General features: G+C 39.5%; 1 protein-coding gene across 1 annotated transcript in view; it reads left to right on the forward strand.

Annotated features, from left to right (window-relative positions):
• dnaaf11 (dynein axonemal assembly factor 11) overlaps positions 1 to 16,949 on the forward strand; it is a 49,666-nt gene that overhangs the window by 14,183 nt on the left and 18,534 nt on the right. Inside the window, exons 7-10 of the mRNA XM_030160759.1 lie at positions 4,663 to 4,740; positions 9,709 to 9,774; positions 10,033 to 10,102; positions 15,459 to 15,554. Coding sequence (XP_030016619.1) covers positions 4,663 to 4,740; positions 9,709 to 9,774; positions 10,033 to 10,102; positions 15,459 to 15,554 — 310 coding nt within the window. The remainder of the gene's footprint in view (positions 1 to 4,662; positions 4,741 to 9,708; positions 9,775 to 10,032; positions 10,103 to 15,458; positions 15,555 to 16,949) is intronic.

The raw sequence follows: 16,949 nt of genomic DNA on the forward strand, positions 1-16,949 counted from the left end.
TATTTTGTTCATTTTTATTCATTTTGTTGATCATTTTGGTTGTTTTTGTTTATTTTGTTGTGAATTTTATTTATTTATTTTTCATTTTCTTGATTACTTTGGACATTTTGCCTCTTATCAATTATTTTGTTAATTTTTGTCTTTTTATTACACTACTTTCCTCATTTTCTTGATAATTTTCTTCATTTTTACCTGTTTTTAGATTATTTTGTTCAGTTATATTCATTTTATTGATTATTTTGTTCATTTTGTTGCCTGTGTATGTAGCTGTGTGTCAGTGTTATACCACATAGCTCACTTTTTCCTGATTTTACTGTGAAGCACTTTGTGAATTCTTACTTGAAGGAGGTTACGACTCACTGAGAAGCACCATCAAACTCTTTCTGTTGATAAGAAATCCCTGAAATAGACCCGTTTGGAGGGAACCCCCTTTGGGTGACAGCTCTCCTCTGGCTGATCCGGATCACAGAGGAATCCGGGCCTGAACGCCGTCCAAGCAGAACATCGGGGTGATACGGTGTTGGTGTTTTTATCGTCTCCCTGCGCACTGCGGCTGTCAGAGCGGCGCTGACTTGATGCATGTAGTCGTGCCGTCACCGGATTGTCAGGAAAGATGAATTTCTTGCTTCTGAGGTGGATTGCATGATAAGGTCAACGTGGAAACGCTTCAGTGCTTAATGGCTGCTCTGTTCTTCTGCAGAACCAACCTGCAGGACTCAGAACCACTCCCATGTCCTCTGAAGGTCCGTGAATGGACGGGTGGCTATTAGCATACAGGAGATAACATGGGAATGTGTTTAGCTTTAAATAAAACGTGACCGATAACAAGAAAGTGAAGAAAATTAGGTTTTTTATCAGTTGGGCACCGAAACGAGACGCTCAATAACTGAATTCGAAGCTCTGTGATTGGACAGTTTGGCAGGAATGCACCTTTGGAATCATGATCCTGGGTGTATGTTAAATGAAGTAATCGGATAAAATGCTTGTTTTGCGTGACCCAAAGCAGGTCAATAGGCCATGAGCTGTTGTGAAGGCGCTGTGTCTGGGGTAGTCTTTGTTTTTGTCTGTGTCTTTGTTTTTGTCTTCGTTGTCATTGTCGTCATCCTTAGCAATTTCTTCAAAAACCATCTTCTTTCAAACTACTGGTCGAATTCATCTTCCTCAGGACAATATCTACAAAGTTTGTTCACATTTTTGAGACTCTCTACTGGAACAACTCCTGATTTCTGTTTTTTTTTTTTTTTTTTTTTTTTTTTTTTTTTTTAGGAATAATGACATTATTTTCTGAAAGTATGAACCAAATCAGAAATTTGGTGAATAAGAACCTTCATCAAAGTTTAACTGAAGTTTACTCTTGCAAGCCTTCATCGAACCTACTGAAAAAACTCCATAAACTTCTATTGTAGAGACTGTGGCTATGCTGATGGGTGTTAATTACACTGGTTTGGTCTGTCTTTACTGTACGACATGGGGGACTGGTCTGATCTGTCTTTTGCAGATATTTTTGTCGGTAAATAAGCTGCATTTTTCATCATCTTGCAGGATTTTTTCAGAGGTTGGTGGTTCGTTCACCTTCTGTGGACGTGTGAGCCGATGACGTTGATGACAGGTATTACATCACTACCTGTCTCATATTACATCACTACCAGTGTCAAGTTACGAGGCAATATTTTTTTTAACTTTATTTGGAAAAATGCAGGGATTTTGAAATCATGCCAGCCCAGCATATTTTGCATATTTTGCGCAGAAATATGCTAATATTGCGGTGAATATGTGCCCTTTTTGAAAAAATTTGGACCCCGCATAATAAACACTATCTATTTCCTTGATTATGCATCGAAGTACGTGATCTCATAATCGCGTTTTTCTGGAGGGACTGAATAATTGTGTTCCTGGACCCTCTTGTAGTGATACCTTGTGGTACACTTCCCCCCCCCCCCCCCCCCCCCCCATTTGACAGTCTGTGATGGATGCATGAACCCTGAGCTCTTCAATCCTCGTCTCCTCCTGAACTCATCCCAGGTTTGTGCTCTGAATCAAACTGAACTGGAGCAGATTGAAGGCCCGGCTGACCCTCTGCAGAGCGCTAAATGCTCACTTCGCCTCCGCCGCCGACCGGCTGTTCATCTGCTGCTCAGTGGGTTTAATGGATGGAGGAGTGTATACCTTCACGCCCGGTTACATGTGGTCAACAAAGCGATTCCAGCTGTACAGCAGATGGTAACGATAATCTGACAGTTAACCCTCCGACTCAGAGGGACGTCTGAAGGATGAGGAGCTCACAGCGTGGTTTCACAACATCTATATTCAGGTTTTATAGGAAATGTCAGGTGGTCATTGTCTGTTCAAAGGGCTAGGGCATAACAGAACCCTAAGAAAAGTAGCAAGATGTTAGTTCATGAACGAAAGAAAGTAAGAAGAGACATATATGTACAGAAAAATAGGAATCAGAACAAACATAAGATGAGGGAAGGGAAGGTAAAGTGGCTTGAATGGCAAAACACTGGCTTGGGCTTCTCAATCAACTACCGTTCTGTCATGTATGGACTCCTAGGAGAAAAAATGCCACCAAATCAACAAAGACTCTTCCAGTTAATAATTTGCATTGTTTCGGTCAAACTTTGCATGTATAAAGATCATTAATCAGAACCTTAAAGATAGTGACACAGTGGTCAAACACATTCTGAACAAACTACACAGAACAGGGCTGTCAAACTCATTTTAGTTCAGTTCCACATTTAGCTAAATTAGATCTGCAGTGGGCCGAACCAGTAAAATAATAATATATGAATAATTTCAGCTCCAAACTTTTCTCTGTGTTTTAGAGTGAAAAAAGTAAAATTACATTATGAAGATTTTTGCATCTACAAACTATCCTCTCAAACAATGTGAATAATATGAACAAACGGGAAAAAATGTGTAATTTTTACAATATTCTGCCTCAGTTTATCATTTACACATGTATATTACTACTTACAGATCACAGTGGATCTACAAACACACAAAATATTTTGTAACAGGTGGAATATTATTAAAATTGTATGTACTTCTCTTAAGACATTTCAGCTTGTTCATATTTGTTCAGGTTATTCAGATATTTTTGCAATATTATATTTTGTTTTAGTGTAAATACATGAAAACATTTATATTTGCAAAGAGAATAACTTGGAGTTGTGAGTATTTATATGTTATTATGACCTACCTGAGACTGAATTGGTCTGAATGTAGAACCTGAACTAAAAGGATTGTTAGTATCTTAGTGCAATTTTTGCATTTCACAAATTCATCCCAGGGGCTGGACTGGACCCTTTGGCGGGCCAGATTTGGCCCCCGGGCCACATGTTTGACACCTGTGATGAAGAGGAAGAATGCTGGACAGATTACAGACACTCCCATGGAATATTATAGACTTTGAAGCCTGTTTCTTATAAAAGAAAGAGGGGGAAAAAGTGTGTGTAGGGTGTAAGTTTGTATATGTATGTGTATGTGTGTAGACATGTATGTGTATTAGTCTAAGCGCATATGCATTTGTTACTATAAACATATGTGTTGGTGTATATTTATATGTGAGTGTATGTACAGATATTTTATTTTTATTCACCATTGTGAGCGTGGGCAAGTGTATATTTTTATGAGAGAGTGTATATACGAGTAGGGAAATATGTATACGCTTATGAAGTATAGATGGGTATGTTTTTGTTTTTTCAGAATCAGAATCTCTTTATTGTCATTGGAGAAGTACAATGAAATTGAGGTAGAGCTCACCAACTTAGTGCAAGAAATTACAAGGCACGACAAAAGACAGTAGAAGGCACAATTATTTACATTAGGGAAAATAAAAGATAGAGGTATAAATAGGAATGTTTGTAAAAAAGATATATAGAATTTAGTAGTGCATTATAGTGTTTTGTAATGCTTTGTAAAATCTTCAATAAATAAAGGCTATTAAAAAAAGTAAGGTAAACTGAACTAAGATGAGATAAACTAAACTAAATAGAATTTGACTGATTGATTAATTGATTAATTATATATTTACAAGATTACACAAGAAAAATCCTGACGTAATTATGGTTTTGAAAATAGAGGGTTACTTGGAGGATGTGTAGCTCCAATGCCACATTGAAGCAATAATAATAATAACAATCAATTCTGTTATAAATAATAAAGGTAAAACCCCGCAGTGAAGAAACAACAGAAGCACCGACCAAGTCGACACAAAACTGTTGAATAATGGAATGTGAACTAAAACCAAATAAAGCTGCAGGTAAAATCAGAATCAGTTCCAACTGACACTAAAACTAGACACATACTCAGCTAAAACTGGTGGAATCCTCAGCATACAGACATAAATACATCTGCTTCTACGCTCTTAGATGACACTGTGTTTCATTTTCAGGTTTTACAGCGTCTGGTGGTGTATGTAGTGAAATGACGGGATTATTTTCTTCTGTGTTTCTGTCTTTAACGTCGGACTCTTCACATTGTGGTGTTTTCCATGCCCCTCCACATCAGCTCATCTGTTGTCTCAGTCTTTATGGATGTTTCCAGAGGGATGGGGGGGTCCTTCACCCCTCTGACCCCATAACTCTGCTGCCATCGTCTGTCAGTCCACCCATAACACACAACCCGCAGTAAATCTGGCGATGCGTTGTTTCCCCATAGGGACGGAGAGAAGACGCCGAAGACTCCAAGGACCCTGATCACCGCTGATGGACGAGTTCTGAACGTCAACCAGCCCAAGTACGAGCCCAGTCCCACACACAAAAAAAAAGTGAAAAAAGTGATCAGCATAAGAGCCCCATTCACTTTGTGCTCTGCACAGTACAACCTCACAGTACACATTTAAGTCCTTCCATGACTGAGATCATGTTGTGATTTACTTGCTGTACAAATTTGTTTTCCTCATTGAAAAAAAAACAACAACCCCCCAAGAAACATGAAAAAACACAAAAAACATCCTAAAACCATCCAAACATTGCACAAAAAACACCCTAAAAAACACAAAAAAAACCCCCATCAAAAAACACCCTAAACCCACCCAAACACCACCCACAAAATACCCTTAACCCACCCAAACACCACCCAAAAAAACACCCTAAAACCACCCAAACATCGCACAAAAAACACCCTAAAAAACACAAAAAACCCCCATCAGAAAACACCAAAAAAAACCACCCAAACACCACCCAAAAAACAACCTAAACCCACCCAAACACCACCCACAAAACACTCTAAAACTACCCAAACACCACATAAAAACACCCTAAAAACACAAAAAACCACCTCAAAAAACACCAAAAAACCCACCCAAACACCACCCACAAAACCTCCTAAACCCACCCAAACATCACCCACTAAACACCCTAAACCCACCCAAACACTACCCACAAAACACCCTAAACCCACCCAAACACTACCCACAAAACACCCTAAACCCACCCAAACATCACCCACAAAACACCCTAAACCCACCCAAACACTACCCACAAAACACCCTAAACCCACCCAAATACCACATAAAAAACACCCAAAAAATAAAACACCTAAACACCACAAAACAAAACATCCATTAAAAAACACTCGAAAAACCCACCCAAAAAACCACCAAAAAACCACAAAAAAAACCATCCATCAAAAAACTACCAAAGAACACACCCAAAAATTCACCAACACCACCCAAAAATCACCCTAAAACCCCCCAAACACCACATAAAAAACACCCAAAAAACAAAAACCACCCAAACACCACACACACAAAAAAAATCCATCCAAAAAAAACCACTAAAAAACCCCACCCAAACGCGACCCAAAAACACCCAAAAATCACGCTAAAACCACCCAAACACGACACAAAAACCACACACAGCCCCCCCATCTAACAAACACCCAGAAACTACCCAAACACCACGCTAAAACCACCCAAAAACCCACATGAAAAGACCCTGAAAACACCAAACAAAAAACACCCAAAAACACCAAAAAATCCACCTAAAAACACCAAAAAATCCACCCAAAAACACCTAAAAACCAGCCAGAAATCCATTTTTAAGGGTTTTTAAAACAGAAAAAATGCAGTTAGGAAGCAGATAACAATATAATAGAAACATAATAAAAGACAATGCAAAAGAAATGAAGTGGTTTGATGAACAGATTCACCTCAAAGATGGAGGAGGAGGGTTTTGTTTCCTCCTGCCTGATTTTACATGAAGCTCATACTGAGGCGCTGTGACGTCTGTTTGGGACTCTGGTAAACTTCCTACTGCAGTATTTTGGATTAACTGCAGGCTTTTAGGGACTTGTGTGGATGTCCTGATAGGAGTTACAGCAGTCCGACCTAGAAGTGATAAATGTATGGACTAACTTCTCTGCATCGCTTCAGGACAGGATGTTCCTAATTAAGGAGACGGAACGTAGATGGATGAAGGCTGTCCTGGACATTTGTTTAATGTGTGTATTAAATGATAAGTCCCCATTAATAACAGCTGCAGGTTCTTCTGATGGACTCCATGCCAGAGAAATGATAGTGTCACGAGTCAAAACAGTTGTAAGTTTGACTGAGAATAGAACAGAGACAAGAACGACGAAGACGACTATGATGGAGACGACAATGACGGAGACAACATCGGACACAGCTCCTTCACAGTACCTCATGTCCTATCGACCGGTCAACTAATAAACACTAGTGGCTTTTCCATCTGCACAAAACTTTACCAATATTTACTAAATGTCCAAAAAACACAAGTGCGTAATGTTGGTTTTTTTCCATTAAATCACAAATGCGATGATTTATTTATTACTGCAAGATGTCAGAAGTCCTTCCATAAACAGGAACATAAATCTGTGTTGGTTTGAATCTAGAATGCTGGTTCCCCCTCTGTCTCCTACTGAATTCTATACTGATGTGGTTTCCTGGTGTGTCCACACATACACACACGCGTTTGGGTTCAACTCTTCTGCTTCTCTTGTTCTAACATCCATCAACATATGTTTTTTTTTTTGTTTGGATCATGTGACTCTAGTTGCACTAAAAGGTCTTTCCATAGCAGTTTTGCAATGGTACAAAAAACCACCTCTTACAAGTGCAAAAACTTTTCATTGAAAAACTACGGTTTTGGCGAAATTGACGTTTTTCCATCAGGCAAATTTTTATGCGCAAGTTATATTCATGTAATTTGAGGGTCAAAGGAAAAGCGACGACTAGAGCTGCACAATATATTGTTTGAGCATCATCACCGTGATGTACGTGTGCACAATAGTCACATCGCAGGTCCTGGAATGTAGGAGGTAAATGAACTCAATGTGTTCTCATGTAATTTCAAGGGTACCTGACACACACTGCACACAGCCATCCACCAATCACAATCATTCTTCATCAGTTTGGAGTGCGTCACTGGTAACAACATTGAAAAATGAGCAAAGATCAAGAGAAAATCATCATGAACGAAGACTTGGTGCCAAAAAGAAAAGCAACATCAGTTATCTGGAATTATTTCAGCTACAGAAGGATGAAACTGAAACACCTGTTCTGTGTCGACAGTGTCTTCCACCTGTCGACACAACCAGAGGAAACACAACTCATTTGTTTGACCATTTACATCGGCACCACACAGCTGGTACATACTCAGTATTCTTTCATATCGCAATATATATCGCAGGGTTAAAAAAATTCGCAATTTCAGTTTTTTCCAATATTGTGCAGCCCTAGTGACGACTGAGGTGCTGTGCAGTAAGAACAAAAGAAACAGAAGAAACAGAGGAGACAGAAGAGACATGACCCCAGAGTTGCTGATGTTTCCTTATAGAGGCCGGACTGGAACCCTTGGCATGTGGTTTTGGCCTGGGAGCCTTCTGTTTGCCCCCCCCCCCCGATGCAGAGGGTCTGTCCAGTTCACCAGGGGAACATGTTCCAGGTCTGTTCTAATCAGCAGCTCTGCGACGCTGTGGTGGTGATGGACTGAGAAGGAAATGGACCCCAACACTGGCCGTCAGCGGCCCAGGGGACCCTCATCTGTTTCAGTCACGTTCAGGCGCTGCAGCAACAGCCTCGGCCAATCAGCCGCAGGTGGACTCCACGGCCACCAGGACATAATAAAGGAACCGGGTCAGATCTCCTGCAGCCGCTGTTTGATATGGGGGATCGAAGGGAGGGGGTCCAGGCTGATAGATGTAGACCCGCCAGAACCCCCCCGCACTACCCAGAGGTTTATATCCAGTCCAAGGCCGTGGGGTGGAGGTCTGGAGGTAATCTGGGCTGAGGACACACTCAGGTCACCAGTGTGTCCTTTACACGACGCCGGGCTGTCCATCAGCGCCACAGCCGTCACATCAGCGCCGCTAACACGTTAGCGTCCTGTCAGAGCAGCTCGTAAAGCCGCGCTCTGTTCGACAACATCACATTTATGGTAAAAACAAATATGATTCTGGATTCGCACAGGTAGGACCACATCACACCCACATCTGGAAGATGGATTCAGCCCTTTTAATTCACCCATTTCTGTCTTTTAACCCTCTTTTAAGACATAGAACTATATTTGTGGTGACTTCAAAATGATTATTTCTCTATATTTAACCTTTCTGAAGTAATTTATCAGCATCTATTCTAATATTATCCTCTGTATCTTACATTTTTCAGTGTAAATCCTGTCTTTTCCTGTATTTAATTCACTGATCGTGTAGATGTTCATTGAAGCTCAGATTAAAGTTAAGGGATATTATATAAAAAACAGAAAAAACTGGAGAAAAAGTGAATTTTTCAGTAAAATTATCATTAACTGAACATGAAACAAGCATCTACATCCTTTTTTGTTCATTTGTATTCGGTAGTAGTTTCAATTTGTTGTTTACTGCTCATTTTTCTACTTTTTCCTCACTTTATTAAAACACATAAAAACAAGCGTCTAAGGTCTTAAAAATAATAACTTTACGTCAGATGTCCAAATTATGAAAGATACGACCAAAAAGGGGGCACGAAACTCCACTGTTCTACACTGTATCACATATATTTAATATTGATTCAAGTCTGATAGCTTTAACCTTCTTGGATGAGCGTATTATACACACTTTACACTTCATGCTATTAAAAGTCAGATTATTTTACACTATTTGTTTTAGGTCAGAATTCAAAACTTAGGCATTTGTGTCTGATTGTTTAAATTCTGATCCATCCACTAAATCCATCCCATAATAAACAGTGTTAAATTCTTACACTGCCACCCTTTGACCAAGTGAGTACAAAATACACACTGACACATTTGACCTAGAAACAAAAATAATAAGAATATGAACCAGTGTTGGTGTTAATCACTGACAGATGGTGGATGGAAACAATAAAAAAATTAATAATACATTTTTTTTTGTAGAATATTGAAAAAAGAAACTTTTTTGCATTAAAAAAATATGGTTTCCTTCCAATACAAACATGGCATTCAAAGGGTTAAAAATGTGACAGTTACTGAGTATTTGGTGTTACTGTTTATGGCTCAAGTTGATAAAACAAAAAGTGTAAAAATTTCCAAACCAGCTGTATAAAACCATTGTGACATTAGTCCGGTTCTGTGCAGGTTCAAGGGCCTGTGGGCAGATGACAAAGGGTTAATGCATTCTGAGTCTGTACTTTTTAAATTCCTTCAGTGTCAGTTGATAAATGTGAATAGAAACTGAGGCCGGTTGGTTCTTGTAGTTGAACGGTTTCTCTGTTCACATCCACAGACTGGATTTCCTTCTGACTGAGGACGACGACAACAACAGCATCATCTTAGACCTGGCAGTGTTCAGGTGAGAGCAGCACATACTGTCCATATACGGACGTCTGGTCATCTGTTCATCTGATCTGGAGTCAGTGTGTCCTGGTTCAGTCAGGATGCTTACCTGGTTCACTCTATCTGTACCCATGATTCACCTGGACTCACCTGGTCTCACCTGGGCTCACCTGGACTCACCTACATTCACCTGGACTCACCTGGACTCATTTGGACTCATTTGGACTCACCTGGACCCACCTGGACCCACCTGGTCTCACCTGGTCCTCCACAGACACATGGACACGTCTCTGATTGAAGTGGACGTTCAGCCGACATACGCCAGAGTCAGCGTCAAAGGAAAGGTTTGTTCTTTACCTTCTGTTCATCTACAAACATGTTCACATGTGCGTTAAAGCCCAGTTTGAATCACACTAACCTTTAAGTGTCATGGAAACAGAATATGACCTTTTATGACATGAAATGCAAAGTGTGTGTAATATGCTCACCCAGATATCGGAAGGTTAATAACATTTATTTTGGATCTAACTCCTCATATGGACCAGAGAAGCCTCAGTTCAACCACCGTCCACGTCCATTCGGTCTCACTAGTCTCTGTTCCACTGACCCTTGAATTGAGTATAATTTGCACAAAAAACTTTGCCTAATGGAAAAAAACAACAATTTTGCCAAAACTCTTGTTTTGCACTGGCAAGAGGTGGTTTTTTGGGCGTAGCACAAATGGTATATCATGCAAAACTGCAATGGAAAGACCTTTTTTTGGCATACGCAACAAAATGTATTTTCTTGACTAGAAACATTTCCAGAGAGGCAATTGCAAATACAAATAAAAATAAATAAAATTTTATTACTTTCAACTTAGTATTTCTTGTAAGTATCAAAACTATAATGCATTAATAAATTTAAAAAAAGGCATAAACATTGCCTTTTTGATGTGCAACTGAACTTTGGCAGCTGTAAGTTTCGGAATTTTCAATTTAGACTTAACGGGAATGTGTTGTGGCATAAAAGAGGCAAGAACATTTGAACGGGAACTTGGAACGAGTCCATGCATGAACAGCTTTACACATTTCTGCTATATTCAGGAGAATCAAGGCAATGGCCACCCCACCTTATCTGTCTGTCTCATAACCTATAACCCCACCCCACCCCTCCCCCGCCACTTCATTTTAGCAAAAGTAGTTGGATTTTGCCAAAATTCGGCCGTGACAAGGTAAGAGAAAACTTTCACCAACCCGTGCACCATTTCGTCCGTACTTTTGGGAAATTAACCATTCAAATCACGGGTGCATGGATGCAAATCTGTGTTCGTCACAATCATAATAAACTACCCACACATTCGACAGTTCCATAATTAGCACAAACCTATCCCTCCGCAGGGCTAACATTATATTAGTAAGGTACATTAACGTTAATCTCATGGATTTTCCCTACGTTAATTCTATTTTATCTGGGGTCCTCTGTTCCATTCTGGGTGTCTTCAGAGAAGATGCTACATCATAGATGTGCAGTTGTGTGGAAGGGCCATGTTACAATGGATACATGCCATGGTGTTTACCTGCTGTTCAGTCTGAAATGCTTCCACACTAATGACATTTTATGTCTTTTTTACTGTTTTTTTTTTTTTTTGTCTTTCGGCATCATTGCTGTTTTCACTCGCCTCCTCCATCTTCCCGCTGCTTCATCCAAACACTTCTGCGTCCTCTGTCATGTTCCTTTGCCTGAGTAACGTAAGTGCATTGTGACACATTAAATAGTTAATGCAAAATGCCGTGCTTTGAACTTTACAACTAAATAAGCAATTCCTCGAGGCAGAGAAAATTCCTCGATCATTTTTTGTAATCGAGGTACTCGAATTACTTGAGGAATCATTTCACCCCTAAAAGCAACCAATCGGAAAAAAAAAACAATTGGAATTTTGATAAGGGGGCGCTAGCCGAAAGTATGAGGGCGCAGCACCCCTGTTCCACGGTTAAGAAAAACCCTTGTGTCAGGAATTTTACCGCGGTTTATCGTTATACTGGTAATCATTACATCCCTTTTACCCACTACTATTTTTTTGATCATTTAGTAAATATCGTTAAAGTTTAGCGCAGATATCTGATGGAAAAGCTCCTCTCATTTTCCTAAGTTACCATCAAGGTTATTATTGTTAACGAAAACTAATGAAAGGACGAAAACTAGAATTGTAAAAACATTTTCATTAACTGAAATACACAAAAACTATAATTAAAAGACAAAAACATAACTCACTGAAACTGTATTGTGTGCTCACAAAACTAACTAAAACAGATAAAAGTTATGGATAAAATTCCCTTCGTTTTCATCTTTGTTAATGTCAGACTGATACAAAATTGATTTATTTCGCTCTAGCAATTTTATCTGCTGGCACCATACGACACTTGACGGTTCATCACTTGTGTTCACTTGTGGTTTACACTCATCTTGTGGTCCCCACTCTACCTGGAAACATGGAGACTAAAGTTGGGAAAAAGTTCTGCATGGGATTTCTTTGAATATGATGGCGAGGAAGATAAAAGATATTAAAAAAAACAACAACCTAAAACTAAACTAAAACTAGGCATTTAGAAAATAACAAAAACTAATAAAAACTAGCAAACCTGGTCTAAAAACTAATTAAAACTAACTGAAATAGAGAAAAAAGAAGGCCAAACTAAATAAAACTAAAAAAGAATGAAAAATCCCAAACTATTAGAACCTTGGTTCCCATGGTGTATCTTTGCTGATCTTGTTCTGGTGTGATCACCTGTTAAACACCTTCAGGCCTGATGCTCATCCTCGTTGTAAATATTTAAACAGTCCTTTTGACCACCGCTGCTTCGTCCTCGGTCCCGTTCGCTTGTCGCGGTAACGGCCTGTTAAGGCACCATTTGTGGACAGAAGGCTGTGATTCATGGGACGGCGGCCAATGCTGCTGCTGCGGCGTGCGGAGCAGAAGGTGATGAATGAACAGTCAAACTCACAGCAAATAAAAGTCGGTCAGAAAGTGCTGAATCATCCGACCCGTTTGCAACTCTGACACTCGGCTTATTACACCTGCTGAGAAGTCGTTTCCACAACCCCAACTCCGGCTTGGTTTGACAGAACGTGAGCGATACAGGACACGACACCAGCTTTCATTAATAAACCTCCGTGAATCAGATACGACCCGGGTTCAGCGACGGACGTCAGTGCACATTTATTTAGAGCCAGGTGTTCATTTCCTGCTCAGCGTGACGTCAGCTGGAGTCGAACAGTGTTTTATGTGTCTTTACGAGCATGGTTTAACTCCAAAGCTTAAAGGAATAAAATTGGGTCCATTTCAGGGTCATTTTAAACCCTTTAACTCCTGTACCATTTATCACCATTTATTATATCATCATCCTCTGCATTTGGCATTTTTTCATTTGCAGCTGTGTCCAGTGGAGAAAAAATTAGCATTTAATTTCTTTGACTCTGACAGTTGTTTCTTTCTGGTTCTCATCCCGCATACTGACTCACTACTAGGGTTGTGTATTGGCAAGAATCTGGCAATTCGATACAAATCACAATACTAGGATCACGATATGATATATCATGATATATCATGATACTGTTAAAAAGGGAATTTTTTTGTTTGTTTCTTTTTTTTTAAATGATTATTTCCTTGAAGAATTGAATTACACCAGAAATCTGCACAAATGCTAAACACATTTTTATTTGATCCCAACAGGATCTAATGCTATATCACAAAATGTTCCTGTGTTCAAACTGAAATTCTGTTTCACAGACATTACAGTTTCAGATCCTGTTCAAATGTTCATATTCTATTAGTTCAGAACTAACATCAGAACAGTATTTTAGTTCAATCCCAACAAAGGAACGAACATTATTGAATAAAAGAGTGTTACATAATAACAAATAAAATATAAACAAAAAAGAAAAACAAAATTGAACCTCCACAATATCTGCATTTGAATAAATACCTAAAAATATCGATACAGTACTTTTTGATATAGATACAGTATTGTGAAATGAAATATCACGATATATTGCAGAATTGATATTTTCTTACACCCCTACTCACTACTCCCTCTAGTGGTCACATAAATCCCCCGACCTGTCAATAAATCAATAAATCAGTAAATTCACTTCATATCTATACAATGCAATAAACTGGAGTCTTTGGCAGAACATTACAGATCTTATAAACACTAATATTCATTTAGGTCATTTATAAATACCTAAATGTAGAAATACTACACACAGACACTTTAATCAAAGCTGAATTTTAACTTCATCATTAAACACAAACCAAAGTCAACCATCAAAAACTGAGGACTTAAAGTCTGAACACTCATCTATTTTTCATGTAAACCAGGGGTGTCAAACATGCATCCCGGGGCCCAAATGCGTCCCCCCCAAAGGTTCCAATCCAGCCCCTGGGATGAATTTATAAAGTGTAAAAATTCCACAGTCCAGGCTGTGGAACTCATTTTAGTTCAGGTTCCACATACAGACCAATCTGATCTACAGTCAAATAATAACAGCAGAAGAACCCACAAAAAAGAATGACTCCAGATTTTCTTCTGGGTTTGATGTGAAAAAAGTAATATTACATTATGTCTATAAATAATGACAACTTCAATTTTTTGTCTTTGTTTTAGTACAAAAAAATAACATTAAATTATGAAAATATTTACATTTACAAACTATCCTGTGACAATAAAATGTGAATAACCTGAACAAATATGAACAACCTGAAATGTCTAAAGAAAATTCAGCCCAATTTGAACTGTTTTCTGTCTGTTCCTCAGTGTTTAGTGTCTTTGTAGATCTGATCCATAATGCACATGGACAAATGAGAAGTGGAGGCAGAATATTGTTAAAATTGCACTGATTTTTCTTAAGAAATTTCAGTTTTTTCAGGTTATTCACATTTTTTGGATAGTTTCTACTAGTAAGTATTTTCAGAAATTAATTGGGGGTTTTTTGCACTAAAATAAAGAAAAAAATTGCAGTTGTCATTATTTATAGGTTATTCTGTTATTATTTTACTGGTTTCACTGCAGATCAAATCAGGCTGAATGTGGAACCTGAAAGAACCTGAGTTTGAGAGCCCTGGTCTAAACAGTGTCAGACATCATGAGGAGCTTTACTTTTCAGTCTCTAACAAATAAATTTGGTCCTAAAAGTTTTGCAGTCTGTGGTCAGGCTTCGCCTCCTGAACGTCAGGTCCTGCCACTGTAGCCGTTAGCATGTTTATGGACGGTGGTTTGATGCCGAGGGTCAGCCTGATTAGACAGCGGCTCTGATTTATGCAGTCATCCATCACAGCGGGCCTTTAAACTTCCTCCTTAATATGAAGTCGTTTGGGGGTGGGCCGTATATCAGTGTGACGGCGGCGCAGGACTCACCTTTTCCTCACCGTGTTCTCCTAAAATCCCCCTCATTGTGACACACCGAGAAAATAGGAAGAAGGTTTTATTAAAGGCCGTTTCCTGGATCCCTGGTGGATCCTTTCGGTTTCCTGTGGGTTTCACTGGGCTGACTGATCACCGCCGCTCTCAGTCAGAGCTATTCTGGTCCGTCTTTTCTGGGATGTGTACCTATAAAAAGGCCCTCTAATGATTAAAGTCATCTGACACACTGGGACAGCAGCACTGCCACATCAGCGCCTTCATCTCATTAATTAAACCTATGAATAATTTACTCCTGCAGATATTTCAGGTGGTTCTTCCTGCTGAAGTGAAGCCCGACAGTTCCACGGCACAGAGGTCCCAAACCACCGGACACCTGGTCCTCACCATGCCCCGGGTATGTACCCAACCCTGAGCAGGTACTGAGCAGATACTGAGCAGGTACTGCAGGTACTGAGCAGGTACTGCAGGTACTACAGATATTACAGGTACTGCAGGTACTGAGCAGATACTACAGGCAAGACAGGTACAGCAGGTACTGAGCAGGTACTGCAGGTACTGAGCAGATACTACAGGCAAGACAGGTACTACAGGTACTGCAGGTACTGAGCAGGTACTGCAGGTACTGAGCACATACTACAGGTACTACAGATATTACAGGTACTGCAGGTACTGAGCAGATACTACAGGTACTACAGATATTACAGGTACTGCAGGTACTGAGCAGATACTACAGGCAAGACAGGTACGACAGGTACTACAGGTACTGAGCAGGTACTGCAGGTACTGAGCAGATACTACAGGCAAGACAGGTACGACAGGTACTGCAGGTACTGAGGAGATACTACAGGTACTACAGATATTACAGGTACTGCAGGTGCTGAGCAGATACTACAGTGTCTGCACAGCCACCGGGATCAAAGGGCATGTATTTGTACAGCGTGTCTTAGTCAGGATGTTTTTAGAAGTACATCCTGTTGTATACATTTATTTTTCATTTTGACGTCTGTAAGGTATTTTTGTCTTTTCGGTTCATGGGAATGGAAATAGCAAGATAAAGTAAAAGTACCTCAGTTTTATACTGAACTAAAGGTTACATTTTCCATCGGCTGAAAATAAAAACACTTATCAACAGATGAATAAAAATACTAAAGTAAAAGCAATAAATTCATCCAGTTAAAAATGTAAATATGTTCATAAAGTACAAGTACCACAAGTATTTCAGTAAAAATACATGGAAACAGGGATATTATTTTTACTTAATAACTGTTTTGTACCATCCCATTAATCAGTAAATGTTTCAGTAGCTGTTGGTGAAAACAGCAGAAATGATATTCCAGTTAAAGTTTTTCTAGTGTTTTATTTTGAAGGTGGTTTCACAGCTGTTTGTCGTTTACAAAGTGGACTTATAACCTGTAGGGGGTGACATCACATAGAGTTTAACCCAATGGTAAAAGTTTAGAGTTTATTTCAAAGAAACAAACCAAAGTGTGACTCCCTGGTCACCGTTGTGTTTGTGGTCCCTCTTGGCTCCTGTCAGACACCTCCTCCTCTCAGATTTAATGACGGAGCTCTTTACGGCGTCCATAAAGCGTCGCAGATGCTGATACTGCAGAGTCAGAGCTGACACCATTAAACCCCATATGGAGCCGGATACATCCAGCACCTGAGCACCAGTAAACTGTGCACAAGGAAAAACACCACCAGTAAATGCCTTCCTTTTCTTCTTCTTCTTCTCCTTCTTCTTCTTCTTCTTCTTCTCCTTCTTCTTCTTCTTCTTCTTCTTCTCCTT

The sequence above is a fragment of the Sphaeramia orbicularis genome, chromosome 17 (assembly GCF_902148855.1).
Source record: "Sphaeramia orbicularis chromosome 17, fSphaOr1.1, whole genome shotgun sequence".
Lineage (NCBI taxonomy): Eukaryota > Metazoa > Chordata > Actinopteri > Kurtiformes > Apogonidae > Sphaeramia > Sphaeramia orbicularis.